At 37.6% G+C, this 13,841-nt stretch overlaps 1 protein-coding gene across 1 annotated transcript; it reads right to left on the bottom strand.

Annotated features, from left to right (window-relative positions):
• Positions 1–1,540: 1,540 nt before the first annotated feature.
• LOC133338646 (zinc finger protein 468-like) lies at positions 1,541–12,957 on the bottom strand. The gene is made up of 5 exons (XM_061546814.1): positions 12,952–12,957; positions 10,611–10,658; positions 3,164–3,463; positions 2,921–3,091; positions 1,541–2,860 (listed from the first exon to the last, which is right to left on the bottom strand). The coding sequence occupies exons 1-5, from the start codon at positions 12,955–12,957 to the stop codon at positions 1,541–1,543; spliced, it is 1,845 nt and encodes a 614-aa protein (XP_061402798.1).
• Positions 12,958–13,841: the final 884 nt, after the last annotated feature.

The raw sequence follows: 13,841 nt of genomic DNA, 5'->3' as shown, positions 1-13,841 counted from the left end.
TACCAGATATTTGGGCCATGGGTAAGCTATCGGTTGTGTTGGGTACCAGGACATTGTGACATCTTGGGTAATGAAAGAGCGGACGAACTAGCTGGGCGAGGATCTCAATCCACAGATCTAGCAACTGATTACTCAACCAAACCACACATATGTCATTTTTACCGGCACTTTGAGGCATTCTTTGTCGAATGAGCCTATGATCATTGGCACAACGAACCTAGGTGCAAAGTGAATCATTACTGGTCACTGCATATCAGGGCTTTTTCTAGTAAATGGGATCTTGATGCAATTGATTACTGTAGACTCTGTGTTGACGAGGAGGAGACGGAGACAATGGAGCATCTCTTGTGTCACTTCCCAGCCCTGACTTACAGGCGGCACAGACTAGTGGGTGCTCATTTTCTACCGAGTCTTAGCTTCTTCTCAACAACCGAACCTGCTCTAATCTACAGCATAATTAAAAACCTAAAGTGTTTAGGAACGTGCAACCTTGACACGTAACACATCTTCTGTCTGATTCCTATAGCCATCGACCTTATTCCAATCTTACCTTTTTTGTATCTTTCTGTAAGCTTCTCATCTCCCTTTATTTCCCCAATCTTCTCTCTCCTATAGATCTGTCCTTTTCTCTTTTCTTCTCGTGGATGAGACCGCTTAGGTCCAGAGTGCTGCAGCCACATAAGTGACTGCACATCCCCAAACCTAACCTACGGTCCCTGCTAAAAAGTCTACAAAATTACAAAACAGTTGTTCTGTTTTGTTTTGACTTCATAGTCGATTCATTACCCTTTGCATTACCAGTAACTAACGAATTGGTATGATGTGTCTAAACAACTTTTTCAATCTACAAATGTCAATTTTTGGGGTATAAAGTATCTAGATCACCAAGTAACTAGCCATATAACTATATAATAGCAGACAATTGATATTTTTTGTTATAAATTATACAATTGCACTTGGGGAAAAGAAATAAACCGATAATCCTCTATTCTGGTGAAATATTTAATAATATTTCCATAAAATATATTTTATAATTCCTCACTTATGAAAAAGTTTTTTATTTCGGAAAACTTTGTAACTTCGTACAAACAAAAAAAAAACGTATTTTTTTCCGATCGATTTGAAGTATTTTGCAATAAATTATGTACTTTAAAATGAGATAATAAAAATTTCGTTGACAAAAGCCTGGCCTTCAACGCGATTATCACCAACCGTTTCCAAGACACATAATACCATGGATAATACTAAAGCGCCCAAAAGCTTGGTTTGTTTTAAAATTAATTTTAATCTCCAATCAGAGCCATGGTCTCTTACAAAACTAATTTTAATCTCCGCTCATAGGAGTGGAGATATTTTAACAATACGTGGAAAAGACGTAACCCGAAGTAGTATAACAATCTGATTACTCACCAGACAAATGACAAAAACATGTTTGCTTTTTGCTAAAAATCAGCTATTATTAGTCAAAACAAATGTATTATACAGCTTAAACATAATATGTACATAATCCAATAGGGAATACTTATTCCATCTAAAATTTTTATGATGAATTAATTTCCAATTCAATCATTTCATTTTTGCGATGAATTTTAATGTGTTGAGCCAAACCGAGTTTATTCTTAAAAGTCTTGTCACAAAATGGGCACATATGATTACGTCCTTCTTCGTGTGTTAATTTGTGCTGCAACATTGTTTTCTTTGTTTTGAAACCTTTACCACATACATCACATTTGATGTCTCGTATGTCGGTATGTGTTCGTAGATGATTATTCAGCTGATCCTTCTTGTAGAACCCCTTCGAACACACTGGACAATGATGCAAATATTGTTTCTGATGTCGTCTTTTGTGTGTTTTAAACGCTTGGCTGTGTCGATATGAGGCTCCACAAATTTCACAACAATATGGTTTGGATCCCGTGTGACAACGTGAGTGAATTTCCAGGTCGGCTGGCCGGGAGAATTTCTTGCCACATTCTTTGCATTCATAGCGCAGATCGTTCATATGTCTTCTGGCATGCGCCATATAGGCATCCGTTGTTTTGTATTCTTTTTTACACAACGAACATGTTAAAGGTATTGTGCCATCATGTTCCGCCACATGCACCTTCCAATTGAGTGGACTCAGAAATGAACGATTACAATCTGTGCATTTAAATGGGCCCACATGATCTGTGAGAAATACCAGATGCTTGTACAAATCGAATCTTTCTTTTGTGGTGCGGAAACTGTTTGTACTGTTACGTTTCTCTTTGGTGAAGAACGCATGAATGGTGTGTAAATATCTTCGAATGTTATTGATATTCACTTTAATGCCCATTTCGTTGTCGATCAATTTCTGCATTTGTGACAAGGCTTCTGAACGCTTGTTGGTACAAACGTTTTCAATTAATTCGCTATTCCAAAGAACCGGCAGACGTTTGTATATTCCAAAAATGTGTATAATTTGTTCAATTTCCAATGGCGGTTGACTCGAATCCAAATTAAAAATAGAACAATTTTCTATGTAAGGTTGTAAAAAGTCCATTTGTTCGTAGAACCAGGAACGTGTATTTTTGATTTTGTTATTTTCGGCGCCAAATTCATTTGCCCGTTTTAAACGTTCTCTGTAATCGTGTCTTAGACGAGCTATTATAGCGGCAACTTCCTTACTTGTTACCTGTACATTAATTCTATCCTTAATTTCATCGGCAATTTTCTGTAAACATTTCGGACGTTCTTTGGCCCGTACTTCGGGTGGATTGTTACTGTTCCACAAATATGGTTGTTTCTTATAGGCAGCTATTATTGTGGTTACATTCAATTTAATACTCATGAAATTACGAACAAACATTGATGTTTTGCTATCTTCACCGTCGTTATCCTGAGAAAAAGAGAACATTTCAAAAATTATAGTAAAACAATCTGATTATATGATACCTACTTCATCTTCAGACTGGTCCAATTCGAGCATACATTCTTCTTCGTCGGCTTGATTTTCATCAATTTCCTTTTCCGTTCCTTCCTCATCATCTGGTTCTTCTTTGGAACTATTAAGAGCTTCGATTTTCTCATCGAGATATTCCTCTGCAGTATCAATTACTGATATGGTATCCTAGAAATACATAGTTATTCATGGTATCCATCGTAATGATATATTTACCATAGAATCGTTCGTTCCACTTACCATTTCATCTAGTTCCATTTCGGATAAAATTTCATATTTTACAGTCACTTTTTCCTCCACCTCCTCACCATTGTTCTCCTCGCCTACAAACATGTCATCTATTAGTGCCGAGACCGAGGACTTCTCATCGAGCTCTGCAATGTTTTGTTGATAGTGACCCAAACAATGCTCTATCAACATGTCCATTTCTGTATAACAATCCTCACATTCTATACATTTCAATATGTACTGGTCTTTGTAGTCCAATGACGGGGACAATAGTATTTCTCCACATTTTATATATTCCAAATAGTCACACATCTTTATTTTGTTTATTCAATTTCTCCAAGTTGTTCGAGCGTTAGTTGATGAAGAGCCTCATCTGCGCCCTGTTGCCATATACTGAATGAACCGACCTCATTTAAAAACGTTCCATTTGCAACGAATGGAAAATGGGTGATAAATAATTAACTCGAAACAAAGTTGTCGTTGAAGCTTTGTTTACGAAGGAATGAAGTGGCATAAGGCCGATATCATTTGTTTAGAAACGGATATGAAGGAATGAAATCAGTTGAAAAGACATTGTAAATGAACGGTCGGAAAGATTTTTCTGTTGTGATATTCACTGTGAAATGATTGCTCATCGTGCCATTGTGTAAAATTGTTATAGAAGGTTTATATAATTGACAATTTAAACTCACTGCAAGACAGGAGGGAATGAGGTGAATGATAAAAAAACAACTCTGTAGATAGTGGCTTCTTCTGTCAAATATAAAAAGGATACGCAATTAATGGTTGTGCTAATGTGACATTTTTTCTCAAACTATAGGAGGTGAAGCAAATGTGGTATATTTTTTTTTAGATTGCCAAATTGTTATTTATTATCCGATTAAATTGAAATTTTACACTTAAGATGCTACATGGGATGTCTTTAAATGTATCAATTTGAAAATAATATTATTCTAACTATTTAAGAGATATTTGAGAAAATATTTAAAATTCCATTAAAAGTGATTTTAAAAAAAGTGTAGGTAATGTGGTATACCACATGATGTTAATGTGGTATAGTATAATTTTCACTTCCAATTTATATGTTATATAATTTATTGTTTTTAATGAATGCGAATTAGCTCGAGATTTGTCTGTTAAGATTTTTAACGGATACGTTAAGTGGAACTTTAATTTTTATTACATAATAATGTCTACACATGGCAATATTTAATTTTTGTATGCAGAAGTTGTTAAAACTCATAGCCTTTGTTTTTAATCCTTGTGATTCATGGTATACTCTCGTAGAGTACAAATGTTTCAAATAGTAATGAGATTTTGCCTACTGCTGGCTTTTTTCATGCAGACTCAAGGTATACCACATTACCTGAACTTGTGTTTTCTGAAGAAATTTCTATTTTTTTCCTAAATTGGTGATTATGTGGTGCAATCGCGCATATTATTTGATTTTTAGTTCGTACTAAGTATTTTAAAGTTTTAGTAACAACGATTAAATGAAAAAAATTAATAGAAAAATGTGATTTCTTCCAAAAATCCAGAAGAGAATATTATGAAATGTTTGATCCTTTACAAAGTATATGCTAAAGAATGATTTAGATATTGAATCATTAACAAATCATAAATTTCTTTTTCCCAAAGTTGTACAATTCATCTCAAAAAATGGATTTTAGAACATATTTTTTATATTTTTCAAAACATTACATACATTATCACACTATTTGTATACGACATTGGAATAACAAGACATAATATGAAAAAAATTTTAATTTATGAGTTGCTATGGACTAACTTAAGTAATTGTACCATAATTGTAATAATATTTCTATCCATAACACTAAATAATTTTACTTTCAAATGCTGTAATTTTAAATTTTAATTACAACTGAATTTGAATATATACATATATATATTTTTTTTGTATTTTTCAAGAAATAAACATATATGGTCTGTCCCAGTACTTTTTTTAATATTAAATGGTCTGTTCCGTACTGCAAGAATGTACTAAATTTTACTATTTTCTCCGATATCATAAAGGAAAATTCGTTATCGTAGTAAAAATTAATAGATTCTTGCAATACGGGAACAGACCAAAAGCTAGTAAAAAGGAAACATTTCAAAATCGCTCTCAGAGTTCAAAATAATTTCAAAAGTTCGGGAACGAAAATCTAGTAAATATGCCAAAACTAGATGACAATACTTCAAAATCAACATAACAGCCAGCTTACCATTTTTACTTGGCTAAATTTCTCGAGTTTTCAAATTATTTTGTACTCTGGAACAGACCAAGGTGTATTTAATAAGGTGTAAGTGACAATAATATGGTTTCAAACTTTTTTCTTTATTGTTGGTAAAGCAAATTGTCAAAAACATTTTCAACAACATTTCGATTTCAAAATTGGTCTTTAAATGTATGCTTTTTAATAATAAAAATTCAAGAAAACTACATTCATATAGGCGGACGGAAAAAATAGCCTAATCTTAAATCAGGTATAACAACGTTCGCCGATTGATACACATCTTTTATGTTATATGTGGAAATCTGTCTGGCGGGGGTTAAATACGCCTATGGAAACATTTTATACGGTCAACACGATTTCCATGATTTAGTCTTTGGCCAGGGATTTATGTCCCTTCAATTTTCTTTAAGAAGGCAAGATTTGAAGCCACTCCATAGAAAAAATAGATTGTAATTCACAATATAGCAAGATCACAAGGAGCCATGGGCTGCATGTAGGAAACTTAAATTAATCGCGACCAGGTCGTAAACTATATTTTTCACTGACCTAAAATTACCAATAACCCAAGAATACACAAATTCATTAATTATTCCACAAAATATCCTTGGCAAACATAAATTAATAATTGTTTTTGTTTATTTTTGTCAAAAACCTATTGTCAGCATGACAATTTAATTTCTATAACAACAATGTTAAATACATCTTGGAACAGACCATATATTAATTGATTTTATTGGACAGAAAAGGGACACCACAGGAAAATATTGTAATCAACAAATATTATAAACCTATTTCTTGTTATTGAACCATGTTATATTCAACTTCTAAAACAGGCTCGTTAACTTCAAATACAATATGAATTTTTTCGAAAATTCTCCGTCGATCATTTATATTTTATCATGGTATAAGGTAACAGCGAGCATGGTACAATAACAAGAGGTAGGCTTACTTGTCGAAATTAATTAACCGTTGTTGTTGTAGCAGCCCTAAGTTAAATCTGAATTTTAAAATATTTTATGTTTTTGTCCTTTTCAAAACATTACATTCGCATATAAAAATTGAGTTATTATTTTGACAGAACAGTAGCACACAAAAGAAAAATTTGTAATCAGGAGTTACCATTATTCTACCTCTTATTATTGTACCATGGCAAAAAGTGTTGTTGTACAACAAACGATACAACAACCACATGGAAATTTGTTGTTGTAATAATAGTGCCAATGTCATTTAACCAAAAAATGTGAACAAAACATAATTTATCAAAAATGTTATTTATTTCAAAATAAAATATTTTGAAATCCTCAAAATGAAGATCTATCAAATTTATATTGTTACGAATATAAATTTAGATTTAAGTTAATTTAGATGAATTCCGTTAATTTAAGAATTTGAATTGTAACGTAAATTTGTACTACGCAGTTTATTTGAATAACTTCACAACAACAACTACTGTTTAGATTTTTCTACATCCTTCCATTTCCTCTTTCATTTTCTATTTTGTTATTGTCGTACAATTCTTGTTAAACGTCATCATTGATGATCGCTTAATTCCTCTTCCTTTGTTACCCCCTCGCCTGTATATGTGTTGTTGTTATTGTTTACTCAATGTAAGTTTGTATGTGTTGTTGTTATTGTTCACTCAATGTAAGTTTGTATGTGTTGTTGTTATTTTTCACTCAATGTAAGTTTGTATGTGTGTTTGTTGCATTGGTAGATTGTTCGTGATCTAGGTGTTACCAGATCGTCTAGAAACTTCTGTAGCTACAAGCAAGGCTCATATAAATAGGGGAAATGGAAAGGCAGTGAGTCAGTTGTGAATCAGATCGCGAATTGAAACCGTCGTGTAAAGTAAAGTGCAAAGTAAAGTTGTGTGAATAAAATCATTGTAATAATCGTAATCAGAACGAACCCGCGTTTTATTTGGTACGAACTGTATCGGGAAATAAAACAACGTCTACACGGGAATAAGTAAAGCCCAAGAACGTAACAATTGGTGTCAGAAGTGGGATTACGATAATACTACGATGAAGTTTAAGGATATACGAGTGGAAGACTTGGAAGTGGAAGTGGAAGGAGCTGAATAAATTGGAATTGTCCTCTACTGGCAACAAGGCTGAACTACAAAAACGTCTGTTGGATGAGTTCGAGCGCCGGGGTATGAACATCGATACATATGAGTTTGACAGTAAGGATGAAGTGGATTTATCGGAAATGGGCGAATCCAACGGTGGGGAAGTCTCGTCAGTAGCTGTCAGGGGTGACGATTTCAGAGAAATGCTGGCTAAAATGTTCGAAGAGAATTCCAGAAACAAGAGACGAATGTTCGAAGAGAATTCCAGAAAGTCAGAAGAAAACTCGAGACGAATGTTCGAAGAGAATTCCAGAAAGTTAGATGAACTCAAGGCAGAGAATTGTAGAATGAACAAGAAACTAGAGAACATTACAGAAGTTAGACGTTACAAGACTTTGCAGCTGAGGTGGAACGTTTGGTGCTAATGGCGTATCCAAGAGAGAATCACCCATTGGTGGACCGTATGAAAATCGAAACCTTTGTGAATGGCATACTAGACCCTGAGATTAAGTGTGCAATATATGCGTCACCAAAAGCGTCATTTGCCGAAACTGTGTCGTTTGCCCTTGCCCAAGAGACGGCATGGATAATTGTTAAGCCTCAGACCCACAAGATTCGTCAACTGGAGACCGAATGTTGCGAACCCAAAGCTCTCGTTAACTCGATCAAGGACGCAATGAGGCAGGTAATAGAAGAAACAAAGTCAGTAGGGATGACTAAGCGCAGGATTAGATGCTTCAACTGCGATAAAGCAGGTCATATTGCGCGCGAATGCAGAGCTAAGCGCAAACGATCCAGGTCATCGTCACCACCTCCAACGAAAGATGGTAGAAGAATGGCTCAACAGTCCACCAATGAGTCACCGTTAAACTAAATCGAGCCAGTCCAGCGGGGCATGAACTGGCTCCCATCGACGATGGCCCCACAATCTCCATAGCAATAGTACAACAGAAAAGTCACAACCTAACAACAACTGGGTACATCAATGATGATAAGCGAGTTCTGACGTTAGATACAGGCGCATCAAAGTCCATCATAAGATCAGATCTGGTAAAGGGAAAAATAACGCAAATTAATGGAGTCAGACAGCGCACAGCAACGGGGGAGCCCGCGGCAGTACACGGCAAGATTACCCTAAGACTGACTATTGCCAATAAATCGGTGAATTACGAGTTTATAGTTGCCGATATCGTAGACGAAGTGATAATAGGCGCAGATTTTATGATTGCCTTCGGTATCAATCTGGATATGAAAGAGCGTGTGATGACCTGGTCTAACGTTGAAATTCCGTTAAACGTGGGCTACGATGAAAGTACACCCATTAGACGTCTGACTACGGACCATCCAGAGATAATACCGCCGTGTGCCGAAGCAATAATATGGGTACCAATGAATGGAGATTGTGGAGCCGAGAAGTTGTGGGTGGTGGAACCAGCAGAAAACATAAACAGTAACATCCTAATAGCGAATGCCCTGGTGAAAAGCAACAAGGACGGATTGATTTCTGTTAGAGTTTTGAACCTGTCAAACAAGCAAGAGCAAATTTGCCAATTTTCCGATGTTGGACAATGCACACCAGCTGAAGCTGTAATAAATTTGGAAACTAGCACCGAAAAGCCAGCAGCCATGGAGAAGAAGCACCTCGACGGCTACATAAAAGAGTGGACACACCAATTATCACCTTCCGAGAGGAACAAGGCTAAGCAGCTATTATGGAAATATGCCTCTACCTTTGCGTTGACAAAAGAGCACCAGGGAATAACATCAGTGGTGAAGCATGAAATCCATACAGCAGACGCGAGACCCATTAAACAGCCTCCAAGAAGTGTTCCCCTGGCGAAAAGAGACGAGGTCCAGAAGCTGATAAGTGAAATGGAAAAGAGTGGTGTAATAGAACCATCGTCAAGTCCATGGTGCTCCCCAGTGGTCTTGGTCAAGAAGAAAGACGGAAGCACCCGATTTTGTGTGGACTACCGAAAGTTGAATGATGTCACCAAGAAAGACAGCTATCCGCTCCCAACGTCATGGTTCTCCACCCTCGACCTGCAGAGTGGGTACTGGCAAGTAGAGATCGCCGAGAAAGATAAAGAGAAAACAGCGTTTGGCGTTAATGGGGGTCTCTGGCAGTTCAATGTCATGCCATTCGGACTCTGCAACGCCCCGGCTACATTTGAAAGGCTGATGGATCGTGTGTTAAAAGGGCTGCAGTGGAAGTCGTGCCTCATATACCTGGATGACATCATAGTCATGGGACGCAACTTCGACGAACACATCAAGAACTTAAAGGATGTTCTACAGCAGCTTTCGTCTTCAGGCCTCAAGCTGAACCCAAAGAAGTGCAGTCTCTTCCAACGAGAAGGAAGTTCCTGGGGCACCACGTGACGCCGGAGGGCATATCGACGGATAAGGAGAAAATTCAAGCCGTCAGAGATTGGCCGCAGCCCCGAAATATCCATGAGCTGCGAAGCTTTCTGGGTCTCTGCACATACTACCGTCGATTTGTCCAAAATTTTGCCAACATCGCCGCCTGTCTACACCGCTTGACGCAAAAAGGCCAGAGGTTTCAGTGGGGCAACGACCAGGAGAAGGAGGCATTCAGAAAGCTCAAAGACATGCTATGCAGAGCCCCCATTTTGGCATACCCTATACCTGGCGGCAAGTTTGTTCTGGACACAGACGCAAGTGCGTGCGGCATCGGCATCCTTTCCCAGGAAATCGACGGACAGGAAAAAATCATCGGGTACTACAGCCGGACATTGTCGAAGCCTGAGAGGAATTACTGTGTGACGAGGAGAGAGCTGCTTGCTGTCCTTGAGAGCGTTAAACACTTCCACAAATACCTATATGGCCAGCATTTCCTGCTGAGGACCGACCACGCTGCTCTCCAATGGTTGCTGCGGTTTAAGAATCCGGAAGGTCAACTAGCCCGTTGGATCGAGAGGCTCCAGAGTTATGACTTCAAAATCGAGCACAGAAAAGGCGGAAAACACGGTAATGCTGATGCCCTGTCTCGTCGGCCATGCAAGGTAGAATGCAGGCATTGTTCAAAGGCTGAGTGTAAGGAGAATATCGTTGATGTCCGGCTATTGCAGTTTGAGTCGGGTGAAGATTGGTCGACGGAACAACGAGGGGATCCCATTCTGGGCAAAATAATTTCGGCCATAGAAACGGGCAAGCGACCTAGTCGCAAAGAAATTACCTCCGAAAGCCCTCTTTTAAAATCCTATTGGGCCCAGTGGGACAGTCTGCTTATAAAAGATGGTTGCCTATATCGCAAATGGGAAAGTGAGGACGGTAAATCTCACCGGAATTTGATCGTCGTCCCAGACTCCAAAATAAGAGATGTCTTATCGGAGTTTCACGATGGGCCAAGTGGAGGACATCTTGGCATAGCAAAGACGGCTGAAAAGGTAAAGCAGAGATTCTACTGGGTCGGCTGTCAAAAATCCATTGCCGACTGGATCGCCAATTGTGAAAGGTGCGTAAGAGCTAAAGGTCCAACACGGAAGAGTCGAGGCTACATGCAGCAGTATAATTCAGGAGCCCCTTTTGAAAGAATCGCAATGGATGTAGCTGGACCGTTCCCCTCAAGCGACTCTGGGAACCGGTATGTCTTAGTGTCATAGATTACTTCAGTAAATGGCCAGAGGTTTATGCTATCCCAAATCAAGAAGCCAGGACAATTGTGGATGTGTTCAGCAAAAATTGGATTTGTCGCTATGGTGTTCCATCTGAGGTTCATTCCGATCAAGGTAGGAATTTTGAATCAGCGATCTTCAAGGAAATGTGTGACTCCTACGGAATCAAGAAAACCAGAACGACGCCCCTACATCCACAATCAGATGGCATGATGGAGAGATTCAATCGCACCCTGGAAGAACATCTACGGAAAGTGGTGGACAGTGGCCAACGAGACTGGGATGAGCATATTCCAAAGTTTTTACTGGCTTATAGATCGGCCATTCATGATTCCACATCCCGGACCCCAGCCAAAGTTCTGTTCGGAAATGAATTAAAGCTACCTGGCGATTTGATATTCGGTGCTACCCCAAACGACGATGTGAACCAAGATGAAGACAGTCAAAACTCTTTTAGTAAAGTCCACGATGCAGTCCGACATCGAATAAAAATGGTTAGCAACCGCATGAAGGCAAGGTACGATCGAGCGGCAAATACCGATGGGTTTCAAGAAGGGCAACTGGTACTATTGTTCAACCCACAACGAAATTGCAAACGCACTGGGAAGGACCCTACAAGATTGTCACGAAAATAAATGACGTCGTTTATCGCATCCATAGGAGCGACAGTCCCAGGTCGAAGATGAAAGTTGTACATTTGGAGCGGCTGACCCCCTACGGAACGGGAACTGTGCCTATTCGGGACGAACAGGCTTAAGCGGGGGGCAATGTTACGAATATAAATTTAGATTTAAGTTAATTTAGATGAATTCCGTTAATTTAAGAATTTGAATTGTAACGTAAATTTGTACTACGCAGTTTATTTGAATAACTTCACAACAACAACTACTGTATAGATTTTTCTACATCCTTCCATTTCCTCTTTCATTTTCTATTTTGTTATTATCGTACAATTCTTGTTAAACGTCATCATTGATGATCGCTTAATTCCTCTTTCTTTGTTACCCCCTCGCCTGTATATGTGTTGTTGTTATTGTTTACTCAATGTAAGTTTGTATGTGTTGTTGTTATTGTTCACTCAATGTAAGTTTGTATGTGTTGTTGTTATTGTTCACTCAATGTAAGTTTGTATGTGTGTTTGTTGCATTGGTAGATTGTTCGTGATCTAGGTGTTACCAGATCGTCTAGAAACTTCTGTAGCTACAAGCAAGGCTCATATAAATAGGGGAAATGGAAAGGCAGTGAGTCAGTTGTGAATCAGATCGCGAATTGAAACCGTCGTGTAAAGTAAAGTGCAAAGTAAAGTTGTGTGAATAAAATCATTGTAATAATCGTAATCAGAACGAACCCACGTTTTATTTGGTACGAACTGTATCGGGAAATAAAACAACGTCTACACGGGAATAAGTAAAGTCCAAGAACGTAACAATATTTCTATCGTTTCCATATCTTTCCTCTAATTGAGTCATTGCTAGAAATTGCGAGTTAATCCATGAAGAAAAATTGAATACGGGAGGACATTTTTTATAAAGAACAATTTCGAATTGTATGCGTACCCAATTTTCCTGTTGGGACATTTTTAAAAACATAATATGTCGTATTCATATTGATACGAGTATTATGTTAGAATCAAATCAGTATTATGTTAGAATCAATCAGCCTTTTATAATATTTTATAAACCTTCTATAACATTTCACGCAGTAGCACGATTAGCTACCATTTTACAGTGCATTGCACGACGGGAATATCGTTCCGTCCGTTCATTTCACAGAGATTCATTCCTTCATGTCCGTTTCTAAACAAAACGATATCGGCGTTATGCATCACCTTCATTCATAAACAAAGATCTTAACGTCCATTTTGTTTTGAGTTTGGTAATTATCGCCAATTTTCTCCTTGCTGCTCTATTCATTGTAAGTGGAACGTTTTTCAACAGATAATTGGTTCATTCATAACAAAAAAGGGCGCAAAGGAGGTTTTCCAACAACAAACGGTCGGACGAATTGGACATTAGGATAGGCTTGTTATTAGCTTCAAATAATGGAGGATTATATCGAATATATACTATGTGGAGAAATATTGGCATCAACTTCAATATCTTCCAAAGATCAATATTTTCTAAAATGCAACGAATGCAATGGTTATTATTCCACTCTCGATGAGTTCATTGTTCATCATCAGTCGAATCATAACGATGAGACATTGGATGGTTCACAAACTGAATTGATAGAGGAGGAAAATGAAGAATATTTGGAAATCTATTCACCTTTGTCGGTCAAGTCGGAGCAACCGGATGAAGGTTGTGCTGATAAACATGTTAAGCTGTCTACAAAGGGCGACTGTGAAAACAAAACAGAGATTGTGGAAGAAGGTTGTGCTGATGGACATGTTAAACAGTCTCCAAAGGGCGATTGTGAAAACGAAACAGAAGTTGTGGATATAAAATCAAATAGTTCACCTCAACATTCAAAGGAATTACCTGTTGATAATTGTATAAAAGATGAAATAGATGATGGGGAAGGTTTTAAAGGATTTGAAAGTGATGATGAGATGGTAAGTTTTATGGAATAAGATCATGTTTTATATTTATTGTAAACAATGTTATTTTGCAGGACCCTCTAGAGCAATCATTGGGCAAGGAAATGGAAGATCAGCTGAATGAAGAAGACAATGAGTATATTTGTTCCGAATCAGAAGATGAGGTAAATATGAAAATAATATGTATAAATAAAATACAAAGGCT

Source organism: Musca vetustissima, unplaced genomic scaffold (genome assembly GCF_032173495.1).
Source record: "Musca vetustissima isolate MV318-11 ecotype Yass unplaced genomic scaffold, APGP_CSIRO_Mvet_v1 utg22725, whole genome shotgun sequence".
NCBI lineage: Eukaryota > Metazoa > Arthropoda > Insecta > Diptera > Muscidae > Musca > Musca vetustissima.
Note: the sequence above shows the minus strand (reverse complement) of the source record. Positions and strands in the feature narration are given on the sequence as shown.